At 41.0% G+C, this 25,106-nt stretch overlaps 3 protein-coding genes across 3 annotated transcripts; 1 reads left to right on the top strand and 2 right to left on the bottom strand.

Annotated features, from left to right (window-relative positions):
- Positions 1-1,129: 1,129 nt before the first annotated feature.
- LOC308086635 (inactive tyrosine-protein kinase PEAK1) lies at positions 1,130-5,427 on the top strand. The gene is made up of 4 exons (XM_080430260.1): positions 1,130-1,387; positions 1,953-2,110; positions 2,701-3,269; positions 3,775-5,427. Exons 1-4 carry the CDS (start codon positions 1,317-1,319, stop codon positions 4,930-4,932), a joined length of 1,956 nt encoding a protein of 651 aa, XP_080286386.1. The 5' UTR covers positions 1,130-1,316; the 3' UTR covers positions 4,933-5,427.
- Positions 5,428-5,574: 147 nt separating this feature from the next.
- Positions 5,575-12,947, bottom strand: oaz1a (ornithine decarboxylase antizyme 1a). The gene is given in 6 exon segments (XM_080431524.1): positions 5,575-6,147; positions 7,560-7,645; positions 7,841-8,016; positions 8,298-8,384; positions 8,386-8,452; positions 12,770-12,947. Coding segments are annotated over 6 exon segments (660 nt in total). The 5' UTR covers positions 12,883-12,947; the 3' UTR covers positions 5,575-6,016.
- Positions 12,948-16,541: 3,594 nt separating this feature from the next.
- Positions 16,542-24,430, bottom strand: amh (anti-Mullerian hormone; the record flags this gene model as incomplete). The annotated part of the gene is made up of 9 exons (XM_080430645.1): positions 16,542-18,515; positions 19,893-19,986; positions 20,530-20,678; positions 21,076-21,266; positions 21,926-22,025; positions 22,562-22,673; positions 23,225-23,403; positions 23,749-24,063; positions 24,319-24,430. The coding sequence occupies 9 exons, from the start codon at positions 24,428-24,430 to the stop codon at positions 18,100-18,102; spliced, it is 1,668 nt and encodes a 555-aa protein (XP_080286771.1). The 3' UTR covers positions 16,542-18,099.
- Positions 24,431-25,106: the final 676 nt, after the last annotated feature.

The raw sequence follows: 25,106 nt of genomic DNA on the forward strand, positions 1-25,106 counted from the left end.
GAAGAGGAAACACAGGAAGCATGGGTGGTGTACTTTCCACATAAGAAGTGGCCACGTTGTGTGATGTATTTGTGTAAATATACAGTATTGTTTAATGAAGATAGACTAGTCGTGTGGGCACCTTACACTGGGAACCTCCTGAGAATGTTTGCATTTTCACCATGTCTTTCAATGAGATAGTGACGGCTATGATAAAAAATAGAACTGATAGGCCTACTGAAAAGCAGAGAGACAATAGCCCTTTGCTTAGGGGCTGTGACTCATTCTGAGATGGTACTTACAGTAAGGGGCACTTACTCAAGAGTACGCTCTCTAGGGCCTAGAGTGCTGTGTTGCCTAGAGTCTAGGCAACACGTCAGCATTCAGAGGCTATGTTTACATGGAAACAGACCTCAGACCTGCGTAGGAGTCCAATGAGCTTCACTGAATGCAAAACTCAGACATTTTCATTATGCCCTTAGAGTGTCCAAAATTGGTCAAAGCAGGAAATTGCTCACTCTCACGATGACCAATTTATACAAACAATGGTACTGTTACTGCAAAGAATAGATAATTGAATCAATGTGTGAGAGGCTGCTATTATTTATTATTGCTAAATATATTCATATCATGTAAAGAATAACACTTGAAACACTCTAGACTAATACAATATGTACAGTAGACATTTTTAACAGCAGTAAATGATGAACAATCGCTAAATTTGTGATATCATAAACGGGAATTTAAGAGATCTAAAAAATTAAGAGAAGCTCATTAAAATTATGAAGAAGAAGTTATTTTAAAATAATATATTATATATAAATCATTTGTACATTTTCCTAAATGTATGGTATCAAGCCCTCAACCACTATCACATGAAAGGAATAAAACTTCTTCACCCAAGCAAATAGAGCAACAAATTGGGTGCTAGGGTGGCATATGGAGAATATACTGTATAGGTCTATTGTAACCAAAGAAAAAAAGGAAGAAAAAAACATTTTTTACGCAAAACTGCATTTCCTCATTTCGTCAAGTTGAGGTTAGAGCAGAGAGAACATCTCTGCCCTCAGACAACCAGACACTACTTTTCCGGTACAGGGCTCATGCTCTCAAACTCTGCATTTCAAACCTTGATAGAACAAGACACAGAAGGACAGGGAGGCATAAAGAAACACAGACAGAGTTGAGAAATTGAGAAAAGGGGGAACAGGGCTGTTTCTTTGGTGGTATCCATTTAAAGACACCAGGCTACCTGCCAGCTTGACTGATACAGAGAGGCAGTGTGACACTGTGAAGAAAGTGGACGGTGGTGCACTGTGGACTTGTAGTGTGGTCTGATGGAGCCCGGTGCTTCAAGCAGAGCGGAGGCACAGGCTGGCCCACCGGCACTGCCTGTCAAACAGCGCAGGTAAGATCCCACTCAGTATAAAAAAATCAACGCAGACTAAACACATATGCTTTAACCTGTTATCCCAACAGAAGAATGTGTTTCTTTTTATTGTGTTTTATCATACTCACAGATTTGTTGTACAGTATATGTGTACAGTATGTATGTATGTATGTATGTATGTATGTATGTATGTATGTATGTATGTATGTATGTATGTATGTATTACTTCTCACGTTCATAAAACATAATAGTACTCTTTTTACTGTACACTATTTAGATCACTTCGATAGTTTTATATTGGAAACATAATTTCAATGGACAAACTTACATGATAAAAAAATCACAGACCATAGAAAAACATACTGCTTCTTTTACAGTTAAACATAAAGCACATAATCACTGTACTATGGGAAATTGTTTTTCTAATTCTCACAATGGATGTTTATCTCAGACCAGAAAGCCATTCATACTGCAATAGGTAGTAGGCATACAGTGGTGCCCATTTGAAAGATAAACGGTTTTGATGAATTGATGAATATTTATTTGTGGCCGTGGTGAATTTGAGTATTTGTCTACACTCTAGGTCTAGGAGTTCCCGAAGCTCAAGTGTAGACCTGGGGTCTTATAGTGGTGTGTTGAGCCCTCTTGGTCCCCAGCACCAGAACTATACGTACAGTGGTGATGTGTTCCCTGAGACCACTGACTGCCATGCAACGCAGTGCCCCATACACCAGCGCTATGGTAAGTTACACTTGTTTTCAACACTGACTGGGGTGATCAACCAAAATGAAGCAAACTAAACCATATTGTGACCATGGCTTTGTTACACTATGCAACCTAGCAACGATATGCCAAAACAGTGGACTGGGGAATTATCTGCACAAGCAGATACAGCATATAAATGCGTGACAAGTGGCTTCATAGATAAGAATTTCACTGATTTCAAACTACCTAATGCTTAGTTCTAAAAATACACAATATGAACTGATATTTAATGTTCAGTTCAGTGTTATGTAACTGTCATTGGCTGTCCATTTAATAGATTCCCCTTTCACATGAGAACTGCAAGTGAGGAAGTAACACCTGAAACCAAATGTTTACTACCTCAGTAGACACAAATTCAACGTGTTCCAATATGAACAGCTGTGGCTCTGCTATTTAATGTGACATGAGGAGTTTGACCTATGCCATTCTACTGCAGTGATTGTGTGGAAGTGTGAATGTAGATGCATTCTCTCTTCCTTATTCTAAACAATTCTGTTCAGTGTTTGAGGTAATGGTGTGAATTTGGCTATTGTTTGACACTGAAATTCCCCTGCTGTATTATCCAGACCCACCTCACAGCCACCAGGAGAGATTCTTCTCAGATGACACCCCACCGCCTGTCCCTAGGAAGAGGATGGCTCGCACCCTTTCCCTCCCCTGTGCCGGCATACCTCCACCATCTCCCCTGCTTCCTATGTCTCCCCTGTCTCCCATATTCCACGGTCACCCTCACAACTTTGACAACCCCGTCTACATGCTTGCAGCCATCCCTGGCCCTCATGCCCATGACGAGAGAGACCAATTAAAACCAGGCATACCGGTACCGTTACTGTCCCTCTCCAAACTGTCCTTTGAAACACCCGATGAACAGCTTCCATACCTCTTCAGCGGTTTTGGTGATCAAGGGGTGGTCGCTCAGGGAATTCAGCAATGCCACCAACTCTTTCTTAGGAGTGTGGCACAGAGATTGGAGGCAGAGATTCTCTTGCAGGGAGAGGCAAAGGATATGGGTGATGGCACATATCAACCCCAGGACTTCCTACTGTGTCAAGGTTACAAGCCCAAGCAGATAGGAGATTCACTTTACTATAGGCTGTGGAGCCCCAAGTTTCCAAAGAGGGTGCTTAGTGGAAAGGTAAGGTTACAGCTCATCTTCATATTATTACCCATTCATTTCTAAGTATTTTACACAGGCAAAAAAACATAATCAGCCATGTGCACAGACTGCACACATAGAAGCCAACCAGTGTGCAACATAGCCTACATATGGCCACCTGCCATCAAGTCTGTGAATATAGCACAGTATGCATTCGTAATGTGGGATAATGTATTCTGTTGTCGTATAAAGCCTGCAGCTACTAGCAAGCAGCAGCTCATGCACACATATGCAACATAATCTGATAAGAGACTATCTTTATCATCTCTTAGAAGCTCAGTTTACCTCAAACCACACAACTTCCCCCCAAACTGCCATCAGGTGTTGCAATCATACTGCAACAGGGGCAGACAAAAACGAATTAAGCTGATATAAATGACCATTTTGTAAATCGTTGAATATGGCATAGTAACAACGTTTACAGGATCATAATTTTATTGTTTTTGTTTCATGTTTGAAGCATCAATTTAATCTATTTTTCCAGGTGCACCGATGGACTAACTCGGCTCTCACAGCCCACAGCAGTCTGCCGTCACATGTCAATCTCCAGGAGGTCATTGTTCAATTCCCACCTGATAGTACCCTGAAGAACACAATACAAAAGCATGACCCAGTGGCGACCTCCGTTCCTTCTCAGTCAGACTGCATTGCTGCAAGTCCACCATCTGGAGGCAGCATTGAGGGTAGCGAAAACCAGTGTGATTTCAGTTTGTCCACAGTTATGTCTTCACTCCAGCAGGGTTACTCGGTGAGCATTGAAAGAGACTTGCCACAAGTCACTCTGGAAGACTTTATTCTGGAGAGCTGGATGCTGCAAAGAGCCGAACCTTTGCTCTTTGAAAGACAGCTGTGTCTTTTGTTGTTGCAGCTCGTGATGGCGTTACAGCATCTGTGCAGCCATGCAGTCACTTGTATTGAGCTCAGGCCCCAAGATATTTTTCTAGTGTGGCCAAAAAGGGAGAGCAGGGAAAAAACAGAAAGAGAAGTAAAGGGAGAGAACGTAGAACATTCAGAGATGGGTAAGATGAGTCAAGCAGAAAAGAGCAACAGAGTACAAGAAGAAATAGAATGGGAGAAAAGAAAATGGGAAAAAGAAGGGGTTCAGATGTTATGGAGAACGTGGGGTTGCCCTCGTGTAGTCTTTGACCGTAAGCCTTCTGATCTTTTTCAATCTCACCTGCCGTCTTCCATAAACACCCAGATCGGAGCCTTACTTCAGCACTGTCTACAGCCCCAAGACAGCTTTACTTCCTCTCTCGCACAGTCTGGCTCAGCCGTAACCTTTTCCAACTCTCCGTATAAAACAGGATTGCTTGATCTAGCCTCTCAGCTCAAGGATGAGTCCAGCGGGCTCCATATAGCAGATACTGCAGTTATCCTTCAGGCCCTTCTCTGGGGCCCCCGCACTGAGCTCTTCAAGTTAAACAGCTCCACAACCACCACTGTGCACAACTGGCTGTTGATTAAGCAGGCCTTACTGGTGATGAAACTGGCAGAGAGGGGGCTAGTCCAGGATCAGTCACCTCTTCATTGGGAGGACAGCCTCTGCCTGCAATACCTAGCATTTTCTGACTCAGAAACCCTATTGAAGGCAATTAGATGGATGGGGTTCAATCTCAAGATGGACTTCAAATTTAAGTAGGCTACTCCTATTATGAGCTTCTTTCCCCCACAGTTGCAACACAAGCAAAAATCCTTAATGATCAAATAAATGATTAATACAAGTAGTCATTTTCCATTGCCATTTTTGTTTAGGATCTATATATTTCAGCAGAAGGTGTCATCCCTTTTCAACCTACTCTGTCAATCAACCTGAGGATTTATTTTCCCTTCATAAGAGGCATTTGATAGGAAAACTCTCACCTAGGCTAGAGTACACATATCTCTATAAATGAGTAGTCAAGTCAGGTGTCAAGCACCCCTTTGCTGGCTTTCCACCCATTAGCATGTTATGCTGGGGTGAGATGGTTCCAAATGATTGTCTAGATTTTGAGTATGCTTTAGTTCACATGTAGTTCAAGTTCATCCCATCAAAGTAATGTTACATTGTAGGTTAAGTATTTTTCTATACGTTAACGATACCTTGGAAACAATACAAGAATGAACCATTGTAAATACTTCATTGTGCTTGTTTATAATGCCTCTAGCCTGTTATTGTATTGTCAGCAGTGCCCACATTGAATTAAAAAAAAGCCTCCCTAAAGATTTCCTTATCTTTTGTACTTCAGTTAACTATCCAATTCATCATTTGTCCACTTGTCTCTACAAGAACACACTGCTAAACTTTTTTTTAAGGTGAGCACTTTATTTAGCACAGTTACAACATGCAGATTTCTGTCAAGTGAATCAAAGCAACAAATCAAACTCCATGCACACATAAAAATAAAAAAAAGAGAATCAATATGAACATGAATCAACTGAAAATGACGATGGAAACATATCTAATTACATGAATAAGATGAATGTCAATTTATTTTAATCATAAATATTACATCATAGAGATGATCATCTGGGTTTCTGGGAAGGGTGAATAGGAAATCAGCACTACGCATGGAAAGGAATACGTTGGTGAGGATGCATTTGCCCAGATTTTATGTGGGTGCTTACATAACATTCCTGGCCTATAACATCTGACACCAGTGCAAATATCATTGCAACACATAACATGGTATGCAAAATTAAGCACAAGAAAAAGCAACAATGCTCGCATAATTGCTCAGGGTAATTTAATCATCATCAGAGGAGTCTCGCTCGATGCTGTAAGCCATGAAGAAAGCGTCGGGGCGGGTAGGGACAAGGGGATGTCCCGGTCTCACAATCTCAAAGCCCAGGAAACTGAACGTACGCAGTAGGGATGCTGAGGATGGAAAATATATGGAAACACATTAAATATTAACTGCCTACACATACAGCTTCATCTGTGTTCAATTTGATTCTTGCTGACCAATGTGGCTGTCCATTAGCCTTCCAGCCTGATCTCCAGAGATATACGTATGTATGCACGGATCGAGTGCACTTCATTCCGTGGATAGTCGCCTAGAAACCCCGAAATTGCGTGCATATGTACGGCGAGTCCCACGGTGGGCGTAACCAGTCGCAACCCGCAAAAACCCGGAAGCAGAGCAGTCCCCACAACAAAGTTTACGATTCTGTGCCTATCGGTACATAACTCAAACGGCGCTGAGTAGGCACAGGCGAACGTCACACCGTTCAGGACGGCAAATCGGTCGCCTTAGCTCCCTCGGTGGTCCTTCACGGGGTGACAGTTCGCCTGTGACTGTGCGCCTCCGAAATGGTTTTGTCACAAAGGGAGCGCCGTACATATGCACGCAATTTCGGGGTTTCGAGGCGACTATCCACGGAATGAAGTGCACTGGATCCGTGCATACATACGTAGTTCTCTGGCGATCGGGTTGAGCCTTCATTCCCTATTTAAGGATTATCCTTTACTGCTAGTTTGACACCCCTATTGTGCATTGTGGCAGATGTTCCAGGAGACACCCTGCCACTGAGTGCAGCTGTCAAACTATGGTTCGATATTTGCACGCTAATTGAATCGTAAAGGATTAATCATATTCAATTGTGAAAATGTACATTTGACTGTTAAATGCGTTCCTTCAAACTTGGGTAAATCTTGCACTTTAGCACCTCCACTGTTGAAAACATAGGTTGCCATATCAATATACTTTTACTGGGTTGACACTGCATTTCAATTCATAGTGGATTTAAAATAAAAGGAATTGCAGGGCAGGCCTATTCTTTCATGTTGCAATAACTCAGAGATCAGAACCCAGCTCGACCACAGAGAGAGTGATAAAAACTCTAAGCAAACTAAAAAGTTTGCTATCTTCAGGAAGAGGCTTGCACGAAGGTGCTGTCTACAGTCCAAGTAGGTCAAATTCTGACAATTAAACATTTAAACGCCATTTTTAGCAAATATTGACAGCCCTACAACTGAGGAGATTGATTTGAGTTGCATGCTGAAGAAACATTTCAGGTTGAAAGCTCAATCATTGTTGACACTTTGAAAATATCATTTGAAAATATCATTCTGATATTAAAAGGTTTATTTCATAACTTTTTCTAATTGTCTGAAACAAAATGGGTATTTTAATCTCACTCCAGCACTAAATGCTGCACCCTTTCAGGAATGCTCTACTGAAAACATTCTCTGCTCTATTCAAAGCAGCTCTATTCTGTATGTGACATCATGTACTGTATCATCGTACTGGTATGGTTTGAAGACCAAAACAAAAGAGCAAACCTCACCTCTATCGTCACGGTTCTTGTGGAAACAGATGAACACATGATCTACTTGCAGCTGCTCTTCGGCAAACTCCAATAGGAGAGCAAAACTGAAGACAAAGAAATAATAGAGGATCAGTAATCATTAAGGGTTGACACAGGACTAAATTATAAATATCTACATCCGTCGATGTTTGTAGTCCTGGGCTGGCACATAACAAACCACACCAACAAACGGAGGTTCAAGACATGCATGCTTGTTTACAAAACTGACAAAAGAGAAGCAGTTAGTTATCACTACAAACCTGTCTTTGCTGCCCTCAGGCAAAGCCCCGGGAGGGATTTCAACATAAAGGTTCCCACCCTTCAGAGCTCCCCTCCAGACACAATGCTTGCCCTCTGATCGACGAGGCTCAAAGAGCAGGAAACGCACTCGGCCGTTGGCAGGCAGAGGTTCTTCTAGAACCAGTAAATGAGCATCCTACAGGACGCGAGAGCAAACGAACAGAAAAGTGTCATTCAGACATAGCAAATATTTTACCTGATCAAATAATGAAAGCAGGCTAAGCATAGCATCTTCAGTACTGAGATGCACAGCTCTACAACATCAATTAGAAGCAGAGTTTCAATTTCAAATATAAACATACAGTCCAATGCAAGACCAGGGGAAGAAGCATAGTATAGTTTTGGACTTGAGGATCTGGCCTTTAAGGGGGCCTTTAAATTAAGAATAAATTAGAATATCAGAATGGCTGAACTTACAGAGTAGAATAGCTTGGCTGAAAGATTGCGATCCCGCTGATCATTCCCTCGCCCACCTGGGATCTTCAGGGGTGGGAGAGGGGCATCAGGAACACCACAGAGGCCCCGAACCCGGGTTACTGCAGCGGAGGGAGGACCTCATGAGACTGGAGGTACTGGAGGGTGAAACAAACACACACGCAAATGGAGCCATTGTCAGCGAATGATTCAACTCAACCCCAGAGCACTGGATAGGGTAAGTTACAGCCGAGCCGAGTACAACGTTTGCACTTTCACGTCACACTTAAGATGTTGATTGACTCGTATCTGAAATATATAGTCAAATATTGGCCTATGTAGAGTGAGAATATTCGCTAAAGCCAAACAGAGGCTCAAGGTTGAAGTTCAATAATTTACAGTGATCGGACTTGCTCATAAAACTGTGCTCAACATCTTGATTAATGATCAAAAGGAATGCTTGGCTTGGGCACAATGAGTAACAGACAGGGCTGGGGTGCTTTTTTGTTACACAACAAGAGAACACTAAGCGATGATGGCTTGTCAGCACCAACTCACTAGAAGAAGAAAAAAAGATGACCTTCATAATTCAGCACAACCGTTTACAGACAATAGAACACATAACGTCAATTTGTTTTGACATAACCTATTCATCCCTCTAGAGTAGGTAACAAGAATGTACATAAATGTGGGCCAGGGTACATGTCTACATGATAGGACATGTTCCTGTTTCTTGGTGTACGAAGATATGACTTCAAACTGCCTCAAAGCTAGATTATAAGAAAAACACGTTTGTTCCATTTGTCTTGCCATTAGCCTATTGGGACAGCTCCACAGTGACCGTCTAACATTAGCTAATAACAACCACACAGACACAAACACCAGCTTACGCAACACAATTCACCAAGCCTGCCCAGCCATTTTGATTCAGAGCCCACTCTGTGTATTGAATTCTAGAGAATTTGCCTGGCTTTCATGTGTTACCTGCACAAGAACAGCCCTATTCTCACTCAGAGCTCCTGTTGGGAACAAATCCCATTAAAACACAGCACCGGAACACTCGAACAGATGCAGACTTAGGCAAATCCACTGCTGTGCTATATGTGGAACAAACATGTGAAAACTAGAGGACGACCATTGTCAACCTTATAGTGAAACTCAACCAAGTATGTATGCAATATCCAAGCTATGGCCCAAGGGTGTCAAGTCATCATAGGTGTCATATTCCATTATATAAAGATTGGAATTCAACACTAGCACTACAGTGAGCATGTTCTTCTGAAATCCCATTATCAGATCATTTAACCCATTGAGACCTGGAACGCATATGTGTCACTTTAGATTTCTTCGGCTATTCAAAAATAGCAGATATACAAGCTCGTAGATCTGCTATTTTTGAGAAATCTTGAAGAAAAAAAAAATTCGATTTTTTTCCAAAAAACTGTTTGGATTTGGAAAACATTTTTAAGAATCGCCTCAGGTCTTAAAGGGTTAAAACAACTGCCACTCTATAAAAAAACCTGCTCTTCCTCTTCCCATTTCACCTGCACCGCATTCCAAATTACACAGCTTTCAATACATGTCTTTATGCTGATCAGAGCATTCTTCAAAACCCCCATAACGACAGTAGGCAGTGATGCACATTCATGAGCGAGTGTGATCTTGGCTGAGACAGCTGCTCTAGTCACATGGGGCCCGAGTCTAAAGCTCCTGCTTGCGTAACAGCGGATTTTCCGTAAATAAAATATAATGTGAAGAAGAAAGATGGTCAAAAATACAACTGATATCAAAGACTAGGCTATATTCTAAGCCAAATGGAACATTAGTGAAGGGCTTCGGGTGGACTATGTGTTATATTATGCTATTCTGATCTCAATGTAGTTGAGTTGAAGTTCGGTTCAGTACAAATACAGTAATTGTACCTAACCAGTTTTACAGAGGTGAAAAGGAGCGCTTTGGCTTAGTTGAGAATCAACAAACAACTGCAGCAGCCAATGATCCTTAAACATTGGCCCATTTTACACACACCCATGTATGGGCTGCCACTACAGATAAAATAGTTAATACAACACCATCTCACATCTGATGTCAATTATAATACACGGTAACAAGCAGAGTGGGCACCTGAGACATTTCTTGGTTTCCCCCAGAAGACTGGGCACCTTTTGGGGAGACCGAAAGACCTCAGGTGCCCACTCTTCATGCATCTTAATGCAAGACACGCTTCATGGCCAATAAATATCAAAAGCAACAACTCACTGAAAGAAATCCTAACTGGGGTGATAAAACAGGAACTTGTTGTTGTTGCTGTTAATCAAAATGTCTGCACTGCAATCGAAATTCATGCCACTTCCCCTTTTGCAATCAGAATGGAAATTTACAAAAACGTATGTGCATGGTTGTGAAAAACTACACAATCCCAATCAATATACAGTATCGTATAGACATAACCATGTCAAATGATTACAATAACGACAGACCTGGGCCACCGGCCCGAAGATGTTTGTCATTTGACCTACATTTTCTAGGCTGAAACGTTGCTGTTCTCATTAGAAGCTGAGCAGCACGTACACAGTGGGACCGAGGCCAACAAGCTTAACTGCCTTGTCATATTTTAACCAAGTAAAGTAGGTCCACTGGCTGACAAATGGACTCATAATAGTTAATATAACACTACGTTAGATCATGGATCAGCACAACCCAGATTATTTTTTTCACCCCACAGAGCTTCATTTCCGTGTTACAATCCCAGTAGTATGTATTGTAACTTTATCTATTTCACAAGGGTAGGCCTACACTGTAACTTGGCACCGGAGCTAGCTGGCACAATGAAATAAGTAAAGGAGCCACACTGTATTAATTAGACCATCAAGAGAATTATGTTGAACTTATGTTATTGATCAAAAGAAATGATTTGCCCAGTTGTCAGGGTGGCCCTTTTAGCTTACCAAACGAAATCACCCCCCAGTTTTTCTGTAAATATGATTTTACTGCTCCTAGTATTGATGATTTCTTCTAAGTATTGTGTCTTTATTGTGTCTTGATGAATTGAATACATAGGAAATTGAATGCCCTCAGGGCTCTTTGTGTTATCCTCTTTAGCATCATTGTATAACTGTACCTTTTTGCAAACTGTTAATAAAGAATTCAATCAATGAATCAATAGGGTCGTTTAAGAGCTCAGCAAAAGTGTCAGAACAGTTTTGATGCTATGGTTTACTTTTCAGCAAATCCATCTACAAAAGGTTTTTAGGCCATAAATAAGATACTAAGGCATAGGATACGTCACTGATGTCACCGTTAATGCGGAAGAGCTGCAGTGGAGACCTTGAACTGCAAAACAAGCGCCACATGACACCAGGCTGCTACCAGTGTTGCCAGGTCGGCTTATTAAGCGACTTTGGGCTTCTTTTTCTGTAAAGTTGATTGTAAAAAAAATGGTAGTTGCGGTTGTTTGGCCTGGTTTCTAAAATGCACTTGATTGTTTAGGCTTGCTTCCAAATTTTTTTAATTATTTTTTAAACCAGTGGTTCTCAAATATTTTCATAAATGTTTTGTGACGGAGCATTTGTGTTATTAGAATGTTTAAAAAATATTGGAGAAAAAAAGCAGATCTGCAAGATCTGCAGATCTGGTATTTTCAAATAGCCGATAGCCAATGGTTATAAGTGCTCATGTGGCCTAGTTGCTTCTTTTGGGCTTGTTTTCCTAGACCTGGTTGCTTATTTCTCTCACAAAATTTGGCAACACTGCACATGACACCACAGGCTATTACGCTTCTGATGCATGACGTAATAGTCTATCCTTGGCATCTTTGTCCTAGATATTAGGTACGTTGAAAAACAACGGCTTAAAGGGCCTTTCTTGCACACCGACTACTACGTCTAAACATCACATAACCAGGTTGTGTTGTGTGCGTTAATAGCTAATTTATAGTTATTCTTACGACCAAAATATAAAATACGGAAGGAGAAAAAAAAATCAACGCGACCACCAAATGTAAATGTAATTTTTGTCGTGCAACGAAGTATAAAATGTAATCTTAAAATCTCGTGTAGCTCCACCTTGGCTTATAGTGTTGTGCTAAAGCGTTAGCATTAGCTATGTGGCTATCAGCTACATCCTTCACAACAGCAGTTGCCTCAAGATGAAGCGCTGCCATCTAATTGCTGGATACTGGATACTAAAAAAAATCATAAGACATTATGTAATTGATTATGTCAATTAGGTTGGTCTTAAAAAATACGTAATCTCAACACATTGTGGCAGAAGTAGTCATAAAAACACTCGGACCGTGTACATTTACATTGGTGTACCGTTATGTAAGACAAACTGTAAACAATGTAATATGGAAAATTGTTGCCAAATCCAGGAAATATTCCGCATCGCGTATATTAGCCTAACACAAACAACTAGGCCGCTGCTTTAGAAAAGACGTCGCTTATATTACGGGCAATTTACATATGACCACATACCTCTCACTTTCGGGGTTATTACTGATTACTGGCATCTTGGATGATAAGTGTCTCTCTTTTTCTCTTACAAAACAATGGCTATTCAATATTGTTTGAAGGTTGGATTTAACCATCCGGCCAACGTCCAACGCCCGCAGACCTTCTCTTCTTGCCTCTCGTCAAGTGATGTATTGTGGAGCAGAGCGCAGAGGTTTTGACAGAGGGGCGTGTCCTAACGGCGATGACGTGTGATGACAAACCTGACGTCATCAATCAATTAATCAATTTACTATTGTCACTATTATTATTATCTAATCTAATTATCAGTGATCGAAGAAGTACTCACATTTTTTACTTAAGTAAAAGTATCAATACTGCAATGTGGATATACTCTGTGTTAGAACTTAAGTAAAAAGTCCAGTGTTCAAAATGTATTTGAGTAAGAGTACAAAAGTATTGGCATCAGAATGTACTTAAAGTACCAAAAGTAGAAAGTACTCATTATGCAGAATGTCCCATTTCACAAGTTTTCAAATGTATACTTTACTCCAGTAAAGTAAAAATACCTCAAAATTGTACTTAAGTATAGTACTTGAGTAAATGTACTTAGTTACTTTACACCACTGAACATTTAAATTATGAGGTGGCAATGTCTATTTTCTAATTGTATTTATTTTAAATGTCCCTTTTATGTGTTTCTTTTGAATGCCTAGGCTAATGTTTTGTGTAAAGCAAAGTACCCAAGTCCCCAGGACGTTTTTGTGTTATCCTTTTGGCTTTAATGTCTTACTGTGCCACGTGCTGTTTACATTTCTGACTAATAAAGTATTCATTCAATCAATCAAAAGCAGTTCTCAACCCTTTTACTTTCAACTACCCAGTATGATATGCATTTAGGCCACTGGTTCTCAAGCTTTTTATTTTCAAAGACCCATAATATAATAACTCTGAGAGTTACAAACATGTAAGGGACCGGGGCCAGTTGCACCACCTCACACTAAGTTCAAACTTAGCCTAGTTATAGCTTAAACACATTCAATCCGGGAAAGTATCTCTGTCATTTTAGATTTCTTTGGCTATTCAAAAATAGCAGATCTACAAGCTCATAGCGCGGCACCGAGTGCCACGCTATGAGCTTATAGATCTGCTATTTTTTGAAAAATCGTGAAAATGAGTGCAAATCTTTGAATATATATTTAAAAATAGATAGATATATATTTAAAGATTTGCACAAATTTTCACATAAAAAACAAAAAATAGCAGATCTACAAGCTCATAGCGCGGCACTCGGTGCCGCACTATGAGCTTGTATATCTGCTATTTTTGAATAGCCAAAGAAATCTAAAAATGACACAGATACTTTCCCGGCTAAATGGGTTAAATGGCTTTTTTTAAAGCCATTTAAGCTATAACTAGGCTAAGTTTGAACTTAGTGTGAGGTGGTGCAACTGGCCCTGGGTTCATTTGGAACCCCCTCAAGTTTGTATATGTGCCACTGGAAAAACTTAACTTCTTCTAGCTAGTTGAGATCACGTCCAATTGATTGAATTATTGTACACGGTACTGAATGTTCATTAACGTGCGCTGTCCCATAGATAAACAAAGTAAGGAACCCTGAGAGTCCCTGGACCCCACTTTGAGAACCATTGCATTAGGCCACAGACCCCCAGACATTAGACCCCTCTAATCTTCTTAACTCTGTGAGTTACAGACCTATCCTAACTGTCATTTAGCAGGGATCCCCCTGGAACCCTTGTGCTTGCTTCTAATAATAATGACAATGTCGTTACAACAACTTTCATGTTAAAAAGCGCCCTGCCATGCAGTCTATCTGCCCTTGTGTTCACTGTGAATCGTTTTTCTTTCTTGTTTCTTCCCAACAGCACTCGTCATGGTAAATGGTGCATTTACATAGCGCTTTTATCTAAAGCGCTTTAGATTGTGCATTATATTCACCCATTCACACACACATTCATACACCAATGATGGCGGAGGAAACCATGCAAGGCACCAACCTGCTCATCGGGAGCAATTAGGGGTTCAGTGTCTTGCTCGAGGACACTTCGACACTAACTATTCTGGGGAGCCCGGGAATCGAACTGGGAACCTCACGGCTTCCATCCGGCCGCACTACAGGCCACTCTACCCCTGAGCCACTGCCGCCCCATATCTGTCATCTGTCCCTGTCAGTCAAGAAGCAAGGGGATATGAGGCAGGGTGTGTATATGAGACTCTCCCTTTCCCCAGAACAGAGACACCGCTAGCACAGCAGCACTCACCCTCAGCTCTACCGGAAAACACAACTGTGGAAGTCCAAATACGGTGCAGAAGAGAAACACAGAGTTAAGAGTCTTGACTTCACACAGAGGGGTACGTATGTACTGTACTTTAGAATTCATTGTGAGAGCATTGATGTGTTTTCTAGCTCTGGAGGGGGTGTAGATTCCTATTTTAGGCTACGTTATATTGGTCTGTGACATACATTTTGAAAGACTGATCATGCTAGCTTCACTGGCGTGTTGTTCAGTACTTGTTTACAGACTTCAAAGCATTCAACTGTGTTCATACAAAAAATTATGATAAAGTAAAATATACTCTGTCTTAATGTACAGTGCAGCCTGATTTCAGATTATTCTTTAAATGTACACCATACCCTATAGGAGCTAAGAAAAGGAAAGTCTACACAAAACCTTCTGAAAACAACACAAGTAAGTCTGGATATCCTATATTGAATTCAATGATAATTACATGTTGTGTCATTTGCCATGCAGATAAGGATTCTCTGTCCCATTCTCAGTGTCTTACGAGCGGATTTTGTCCATTGAAAGTTTGAGTGAAGTCCCAAACCCATGGAAGGGGTTTACATTGAATCGTTGCATAGTACTGGCCATGGTCATAGTGCTTGTGAGCTCTAGCATCAATGATTGTCACAGTGAGTATTGAAACCATCAACCGGACAGAGAAAACAGCCTACACTTTATAATCTGTATGCAAGGTTGATACACACACATTGTTGCATTCACCAATGTAGATGCAATAGTGGTGTGTTTACTTCCTATTTAAGCAACAACAGTTTTGTGTCATTTTTTATATTTTGCTAATTTTAACCATCATAGCAATAGCTATGCTTTATTTATACCCCACTCACATAACAAGCCTCCCTTCGTTCATTTTCAATTTGTATGTTAGCTGCCCTGGATTCTTTCTACGAGGAGACAGACTTGGGTGTAATGTCCTTCTTTGGAAGTATACAAGATGGTTCTATAACACAGGTACTGTGTCTGACAGCATACATCACAACTGAAATAGGCTATAGTCTCAGGATGGTCTCATGCTCTGTCAATGGAGCCATATACAGTACACTGTTAAAAAAAAAATCCTCTGTTAGTATAACCCTTAGGGTGTATAAATGTGACCAAATGGTTATATTTGTACAGTCTGAGAGTTACATAATATGGATAAATGCACACTGAGGATTTTACTGTGTATAAAATGTTTTGAGCACCAAATGTAAACAAGAAATCCAAATTTATCCAATCAATTTATTTATGAAGAAAATACATCTTTTAAATTTTAAAATTATACATCATTCTAAAGTAATGCCAAATTTATATTCCGCAGTACAACGTTGTCGCTTGCAGGTTAGAGCCGATTTTCAAGCAGCTTGAAAATCAGTTCCTGCAGTCGGCAGGCAACACCGTTGTGCGATTGAGTATAAATTAAGTACCACTGCAAATGTTTTTGTAAACCAGAGCCTGTGTTTTGTTTTTTTTGTTCTTATCTGCCAACAGAAACCAGGCTCTGTGTGGGATAGTGTTCTGGGTTGGTGGGGATCTGAAGAAATTGGAGCCATAAGAAGGAGGAAAAGACCTATTGGAGCAAAAGGAATCTTGAGACCCAAAAGCAAAGCTTGATCTTTTTTAATAGCGCTTGTAAGACAAAAGTGAACATTTGGCAGATGGAATTAATTATAACCGACATCAGTAACAACAGTGATCGTACTGTACAAACAATTGGTTGTGTTTTGTGTCTAATAACATCAACAAATGAAATAATAGATGTAGCAATCATGTGTAGAGAATGAAGAATGTCTGTTTAAATTGACTTGACTGATCCTAAAGGAAATGTCTAATACAGAAGTAATATAGGCTAATATTTAAACAGGCTGACATTGTATCAAATCAAACTTGTTTATTTAAAAATATATATATAATTCTCTGAATGATAAGTACTTTGTATCCCATTATTACATTACACAAATTCAATCAAAGTATCTGATTTCACCAATGTCTAGATTTATATTTATTAATGCACATTTTCTTTATGGTAATTTCCAAAGAAGAGACAAACCTTAACACATGGGAAAATAGTACAATGACATACTTATCACAGAAGCCATAGCATAGAACTATTTTCCAGAAATGTAAAAAGTATAATAGGCCCAGGATATAAATGTTGTTTTTGTTTAACACTAAGGTGAATTATTTCTAAAAGCTCAATTTTGTGCTGAGCACATAATTGTTTAGCATTGTTTACGTATTTGTAAGAAAATAAATTAGCCTCTTTGAGTTAAAACATGCATTTTCTATCAGTGCTTGTGTTTCACAAGACATCATCATACAGTAGAGAGACTTGTGCCACAAACATCTCATAATTAAGACATTATATAAATGATTTAACCACATGCCCCTTATTCTGGGCATGTCATAATAGGCAAACATTTGGCAAGAAATAGGCAATTGTTCTGCAAAAATCTATAAGCTCACATCTTCAAACTCACATCTACAAGCTCACACCAACGTACAAGCACCTTGTGAAATCGGTGTACCCATATACCCAACAGTATATGGGTTTTAAGTGGTTAAAATGTATCTGTTGCTGAGAGGTACACGGCAAGGTGAAAAACAAAAAAAGTAAGTAAAGTTAAATAATCAAAAATCCATTAGCAGTGGTGGACAAATTACTCAACCCCAGTACTTGAGTCAAAGTATAGATACTCCAGGTCAAATATTACTCAATTATAAGTGAAAGTTGTTCAGTCAAAGTAGACTTCAATTTAAGAATTCAAAAGTACATGGCCGCCGATTATTAGTACAGCTTTTAATAATAGTATTCAAAAGTACAAATTACAAAGTAAATTTTCTCTGAATATAGCCGATCTACTATTGTCACTATATTTGAAATAGGGCTTAAGTGGTTATTAATTCATAATGTACTTTTCCCTTCCTAGAAATGCAGAGGAGTCAAAGTATCCAAAAAACACAAACAAAAGCACAGATACTCAAAAAAATCTACCTAAGTACAGTAGCCTACTCAAGTAAATGCTCTTTGTTACCGTCCACCACTACCCATTAGCGACATCCACACGCTGTTGCCACCATGTGATTCTGAATGAGGATTTCAGAAACCCCCTTGTGTTGCGGGTCGATATCCACCACAGGGAGTGCCTCATACGCCACAGGGACACAGCACAGCGAGCGGCCCACCTCTCTGCCGGCGCCGATCTGGGAGTTGAGGATGACAGCATGGTTGTTGGTGTTGGGCAGGGGGGTGGAACAGACCCCGTGGCAGTTCTTGATGTCGTAGGTGTCGGGGGAAAGGACGAACTTCTCAAGGGACACGGTCAGGCTGTGCAGCCTGCACAGGTCGGATCTCCCGGGGTCATCTTGGCCTGACCTTGCGGCCCGCAGCCCTCTCTCCACCTCACACAAGCGGACGGCTGTCTGCACAGCCTTCAGCAGAAGGAAAGCATGGTACTGGCTCTCTCCTGGAAGAGTTAACACAGTTCATTGTTAATTACAATCATGAATCGTTTTATTTCAGATTCCCCATTCTTCCTGTGGTCAAAGGGTACAATTAAAGGTTACAGTGCAAATTAAATTACAGTGATTACATGCACGCACGCACACTCACACACACACTCACACACATGCACGCACGCACGCACACTCACACACACACACACACGCAGGCACACACGCACGTACGCACGCACGCACGCACGCACGCACGCACGCACGCACGCACGCACGCACACACACTTGCACGCACGCACTCACACACATTTTTTACTTAAAGGGATAGTTCACCCCAAAACATTTTTTTTCTATCGATTAGTCACCCCATGGAGACTTGAATTTATGGATATTCATTTGTTTTTATCGCATTCCTAAGCCAATAATTTGATGACCAGCGATGACCGGTAGGCAGCGGTTCTGGTAGGAGACACAAAGGAGACTCTTTGAGTCTCCTACTGGAAACCGCTGCCGGTCATCAAATTATTGGCTTAGGAATGGGGTGACTAATCATAGAAAAAAAGTAATTTTGGGGGTGAACTATCCCTTTAAGGAAGAGAAAAATAGCAACACCACAAAAAATACTCCATTTCAAGTAACTGTATTCAAACTTTGAAACTCAAGGTTTGTTTGGGTAAAAGTATAAAAGTATTGTCATTAAAATATACTACAAAATTTAGCAGATCTACAAGCTCACAATGAGTTGCGACACGTTGTGAGCTTGTAGATCTGCTATTGTCGAATAGCTGACGAATATAGGGGCGACTAAAGCTGTCAAATAATTGCAGTGGAGTAAAAAGTACAGTATTTGCCTCTGAAATGTAGTGGAGTAGAAGTATAAAGTATTGAAAAATACTCAAGAACAGTAAAAGTAAGCCAAAAATGTACTTACAGTAAGTACTGTAAAGGACCACTTCACCCATTTTCAACCTATCTCCATACAATTGGTCCTCACTAGTGCTCATTAGCTATAATATGGTACCATTTCTGTCTATTCACTTTGGGTCTCAAACTCAGAAACCTGCCAACCAGTGACACCATCGGTAGGCAGGTCTGGACATTTCCAGGATTTCAATTATGCTCTTGCATCAATATATTATATTAAAATAAAAGGTTGAAATCTTGTTTGAAATGACTAAACCTGCCTAACCGATGATGTCACTGATAGGCGGCTTTCTGAATTGTACACAGCCCTCCTCTGAGACACAGAGCTACAGTGTAGTAGACAGAAACACCATCTTATAATGAGCATTAGTGAGGACCAATTATATGAAGAAAATGCTGCTGAAAGTGCTCCTTTAAGGCTAATTATTCTTCAATAGTGACAGAATCCCCATACAGTAGCTCACCTGTTGCTGGTCCCTCTGCAGGAAAGCCACTCAGTGCTTTGAGCCTGTGCAGTTTCTGCATGACCGTGGGACCCACTTCCTCCTCCTTCATCACCTGTGGAGGACAGTATAAGAACATTTACTTGAGTGCTGTACTTAAGTAAATTTTTTTGAGTATCTGTACTTTTTACTTGAGTATTTGTGACTTTACGAATACTTATGACTTTCGCAGCACTACATTTCAAAGACAAATATTGTACTTTTGACTGACTCCACTACATTTCCAGGAAGGGAAAAAGTACATTATGAATTAACCTGTTAAGCCCCTATTTCAAATATACCTGTGGTGAAAATAGAAAATACAAACTACTAAGCTCACAGCGTGTTGCAAGTACTCCATAGACCATATTCACACGGCGGCCATGTTGCTATTAAGTCAATCAAAGTGCCACCCCAGTTGCCACGGCAACGAGGTGGCACTTTCAATGTAAAATTCCAAAATGGCCACTGTGTGAATATGGTCTATTTATTACTTTAACTTGAGCACAAATTTGACTGAGCAACTTTCACTTGTAATATTTTGACCAGTATTATGATCGACACTACGAGTACTGGGGGGGGGGGGGTGTTGAGCACTTTGCCCACCACTGTTGGTCACCTGCGTTATTTGGTCCGTGGCCTCTCCGAGTCGCTGCCTGAGCACCTCGAGCAAGGCAGCAGACAGGGCCAGCTCCACGCGCGGCACGGCCTGAAGGTCAGAGCCCAAGGCGAAGGAGAAGAGCATGGGGCCCGAGGAGTTGAGAAGCCCTACGAGGAGTATCGCAATTATTTGAGATAATCGCAATTATTTTGCATAATCGTCATAATCAATCGTTTCCTTTGCTGAAAAATGTTCATACATTTTAAAGCATTTTCCAAAAATAGCGGAAATAGCCGATCTACAAGGTCACAGATCGGCAATTTACACTATCTAAAACAATATTTTGAAAGTACAGTACAAAATGATGTAATTTATTTATATATTTATGTTATTTGTCATATCTGCCCCGTGCAATTTTGGTTTACAAAGCCTAAAAGGCAAACAGAAATGTCATTTTGACACATGTGTTCCAATGTCCAATGCCCAAAACACAATCAAATTCTTTGCGCAACAATGAATCGTCAAGTGAAAAAAAAATGTCATGATGATGCGAGATGGCCCTACCTACGAGGAGGGTCTCGCTGGAGGACAGCCCCAGTCTGAGGGGGGGCAGGGACTGTAAGGTGTCCAGCTTCACTGCACTGAAATGTCGGGGGGGTCTCGTGGGCAAGGCGTCAGCCAGGAACCTCTGTAGCTCACACAGGAAGGAGAACGTGTCCGACGAGGCCGGGCTGGACCCCGGGAGATGGGAAAACCTGCAATAGACAATTAGCTTTAACCACTTGAACCCCTAGCATCCATAGTCTGGGAGGAACATTAGCCAAAGATAGCCGATCTACAAGCTCACAATGTCGTGAGCTAAGCTTGTAACTTCGGAAATCTGGAACTTCGGTGGGGAAGACTCATTTCCAAAGGCCGGTTACAAACAGATTCAAACATCACAGGAAAAAAATGTACCTCTTTGAATAGTGGGTTCTGATTGGTCACCCACAACTCTGCAGTGAGCGAAAAGTAATTAAAACAGAGGAGTGCCAGACCAATCTGCCCAGGACAATTTTCTTTAGCTGTGGCAGATTCGTCTGGTTTCCAGACTAGGTTAAGCCTAATTACATTACATAAAAAAAATAAAAAAAATAAAAATCAGTTCCATTCCTCCTTTTATTCTGCATTTGGTTAAGCCTAATTTATAGGCTACTTCGCGCAGAGAGAATTGCAGATCTATAAGCTTACAACATATCACACTGAGATACATTGTGAGCTTGTAGGCCAGCTATTTTTTTTGTACGCAACACCAGCACACAACTAAGTATAACTCAGGCTTTACAACTTTTTGAGAAAAAAAATATTTACTGCAATTATAACCCAGAAATGTATTTAGGTATTTAAAGGGAATATGATGAGGGTGAACTCAAACCTGATGTCAGTTCCGTTGTCCGATGAGAAAAGCAGAAGTGGAGTCATGCTGAAGTCATTTTCTGATCCTCCACTGGTAAGGACCTCTCGAAGTTTCTGCCCTGCAAAGAGTGAAACCAGGGGTCATCAATATGTCCGTACACGGACACATTGTGTCCATGGCAAAGACTTGGTCTCGTCCGTGTTATTTTGATCATAAGACCCAATTACTGAATGTCAGTCTCCAGGTTTTCTTCAGAATTATGTATGACACTGATTTACTATGACACTATGGCGCATTGGGAGACCACTAGGACAGTGGTTCTAAAACAACAACAACGCAAAGTACTAGTGGTTCTCAAATGTTTCGTTGCAAGGACCCCCATAACTCTGACCCTTACGGGTCCATTTGGTTCCATTTGTACACTCTCAGAGTTACAGACCTGCAATGGTCATTCAGGGCTATCTCTTTTTCTGGTAATATTATTGTCATTTTGTATGTCTGACTGTGGCAAAAAAATAATTTTGACCAAAATGTCCACCGCAAGCCCAGCATGGCGATGACCCTGCCCTGAGTGAAACATACACGTGCAAAGAGGAGCGCACAAAATCCATACAGGCTGTTTTGAACAAAAATCAACAAAAAATGGACACATACTTGCATCAGGAGATTGGGCCTCAACGGTTAACCTCCACCTCTGAGGCCCGGCACCCTCTGACGGCTTTCCTGTCAAAACGATGTAACGCGCCCCCTCTGAGAGGCACACGGTCTGCGAAACACACCAACAGGAATGCCTGCATGAAGGCCTGTGTTGTTGTGGGTTGACCATATGCCAGTGGTGTAAAGTAACTATAAGTACATTTACTCAGGTAATGTACTTAAGTACAATTTTGAGGCACTTTTACTTTACTGGAGTATTTCCAATTGTCTGTACTTTTACTTCTACTCCACGACATCTCGGATGCAAATATTGTACTTTTACTCTGCTACAATTATTTGAAAACTTTAGCCTCTAGCTACTTTTCAGATATAAATTATTATATCATAAAACATACATTAACCACTTTAGCCCTATTTTATACATAGGCTATTTTCAAACATATTAGTACTTTTACTTTTGGTACTTTAAATATATTTTGATGCCAATACTTTTCTACTTTTACTCAAGTAACATTTTGAACACAGGCCTTTTACTTGTAACAGAGTATTTCTACATAGTGGGTATTGCTACTCTTACTTAAGTAATATATCTGAGTACTTCTTCCAACACTGGTTGTAAAACCTATACATTTTATGAATACAATATAATCACTACTGTACCTGTGTGGGAGGGTCCAGAGACTCACTGCTGAAAGTGACTCCCAGGGCTGACAGGTCTGTGGGGGCGGGGCGCTCCAAAACCAACAACAATATGGGCTTCAGCCTGAGTAGGGGCGATGGTGGGAGGTCAAGGGTCAACACCAATCTTCCTCCTTCTTCCTCTCTGTCTGCCAACGGCTCTGATGGAGAAGAAGACACAAACATCTAATTGATGACACGTAGCATTTTGAGGTTCATTATTACTGCAGTGGTTCTCAAAGTGGGGTCCCGGGACCCCCAGGGGTCCTCGAGGGGGTTCTGGAGGGGAGATCCCCAGCTAAATGATTGATAGTTAGGAGGAACCAAATGGACCGTTATAGGTCTGTAAATCTCAGAGTTATGGGGACCTCTGTGGCCTGACACATACCAAACTCTGGGTCTTTGAAATGAAAAAGGGTTGAGAGGACCACTGCATTACTGTACAAAAAAAATAAAAAAATGCACTAGAGCTGAACAGAAATAAGGTAACACTGACGCACGTATACCTTTGGTTGGGTGCAGAACGTCCAGCCTGTTTGGCTCTTTTCTTTTTGCTTCATTCGCCAGTTCTGATAAGATCGCCACCACCGGTGAACCATCAGAGACTGATGAGCAGAGTCCAAACCGGGTCAGAGGATCGTCTCCCAGCTCACTGTCTTTCCCCCAGCTCTCACGCAACGCTGCAAAGAGAGCCTCCAGCGCCCCATCACGTCCCCATGACCTTCCAAAACACGGCGTGGTGTCATCAGGGAGTTGAGGAGACACTGAGGCTTCTGATGAGGAGATGTCTGCAGTCTTGATTCCCAAACCGTCTTGAATTTCTGGAAATAATCACATCACACTTTTCTCTTATATTCTGTGCACATATTAAGGCCTGCAATGTGAATATAATCAGCCAGCAGAAATCACAGGAGCATCTTTGAGGCTTGAAGTTGTTAAGACAATCAGTTGAAGCTATCAACAAAATAAATATAAACAAACTATGAAAACTGCACAAAAGTAGAAATCGCACCCAACAATGCACAGAGGATAATGTGTGTGATATAGGCTAATAAGCAATGCTGTTTAAGTCTGACCTTCCGTTGGCTGCTCTGGGACCAGCGTCAGTTCATGCCTGCTGTCTGCTGGCACACCCACCACGCTCCTATGCAATGTCCCCAAGAAGTAGAACACACACACAAGTAGCATTTCTCCTGCTGTCTGTATTTCTGTTTAGTCTGTCTGGCTGATTAGTTCAGTTGTATTGAATGGGTCAAGCGGTGAGGATTGGATTTTATAGGGAACTCTCGCCACCGCTTCTCACCACATCAAGAGAATAGGCTTGCCAAAATATCGTGGTGTCCTTGAACTGCCAGAGCGTGATGCTAACGTTGGAACAGCATATGCTCTCAGTCTTCTTGGGGTGAAACTGTCTGTGAGATAGCAAGAGGGATGCAGGAAAACAATACCTGTTTTTGTTACTTTTTTGGACACCCACCTCACCAGTAGGCTGACTAATGGTGTAAGAAGGCGTCTACTAAAAGGGAGGATTCTTGAAGATGACAGATTCCCTGGACATATTTTTATATTCTCATAAAACCTCTCATTGTCGTCTCATTAAGCAATTCTGGAAGATGACAGATTGGACATATTTTTGGGTTCTCATAAAGATAAACCTCCCACTGTCTCCTGTAAAAAATTAAGTCATTATACTCCCAGTGTTGAGGACCAGGCTTCAGACGTGTCAGCGTCTACTGCTAACAAGGATTTCCAGTTTAACTGGGGGGGGGGGGGGTTTCTGTGAAAATAGCCGCTCTACAAGCTTCACAGAATACAGAATCAGCTTTATTGTCACATCACAGGTTTACAGAAGTAAAAAAGTGGG

Source organism: Gymnoscopelus braueri, assembly GCF_963280865.1.
Source record: "Gymnoscopelus braueri genome assembly, chromosome: 6".
Lineage (NCBI taxonomy): Eukaryota > Metazoa > Chordata > Actinopteri > Myctophiformes > Myctophidae > Gymnoscopelus > Gymnoscopelus braueri.

Bases quoted from the DNA above. Each gene is read 5' to 3' on its own strand.
- LOC308086635 (XM_080430260.1), top strand. From the start codon at position 1,317: ATGGAGCCCGGTGCTTCAAGCAGAGCGGAGGCACAGGCTGGCCCACCG. The intron at 2,111-2,700 runs GTAAGTTACACT...TGTATTATCCAG, and splicing joins CCCCATACACCAGCGCTATG to ACCCACCTCACAGCCACCAG. The intron at 3,270-3,774 runs GTAAGGTTACAG...CTATTTTTCCAG, and splicing joins AGAGGGTGCTTAGTGGAAAG to GTGCACCGATGGACTAACTC.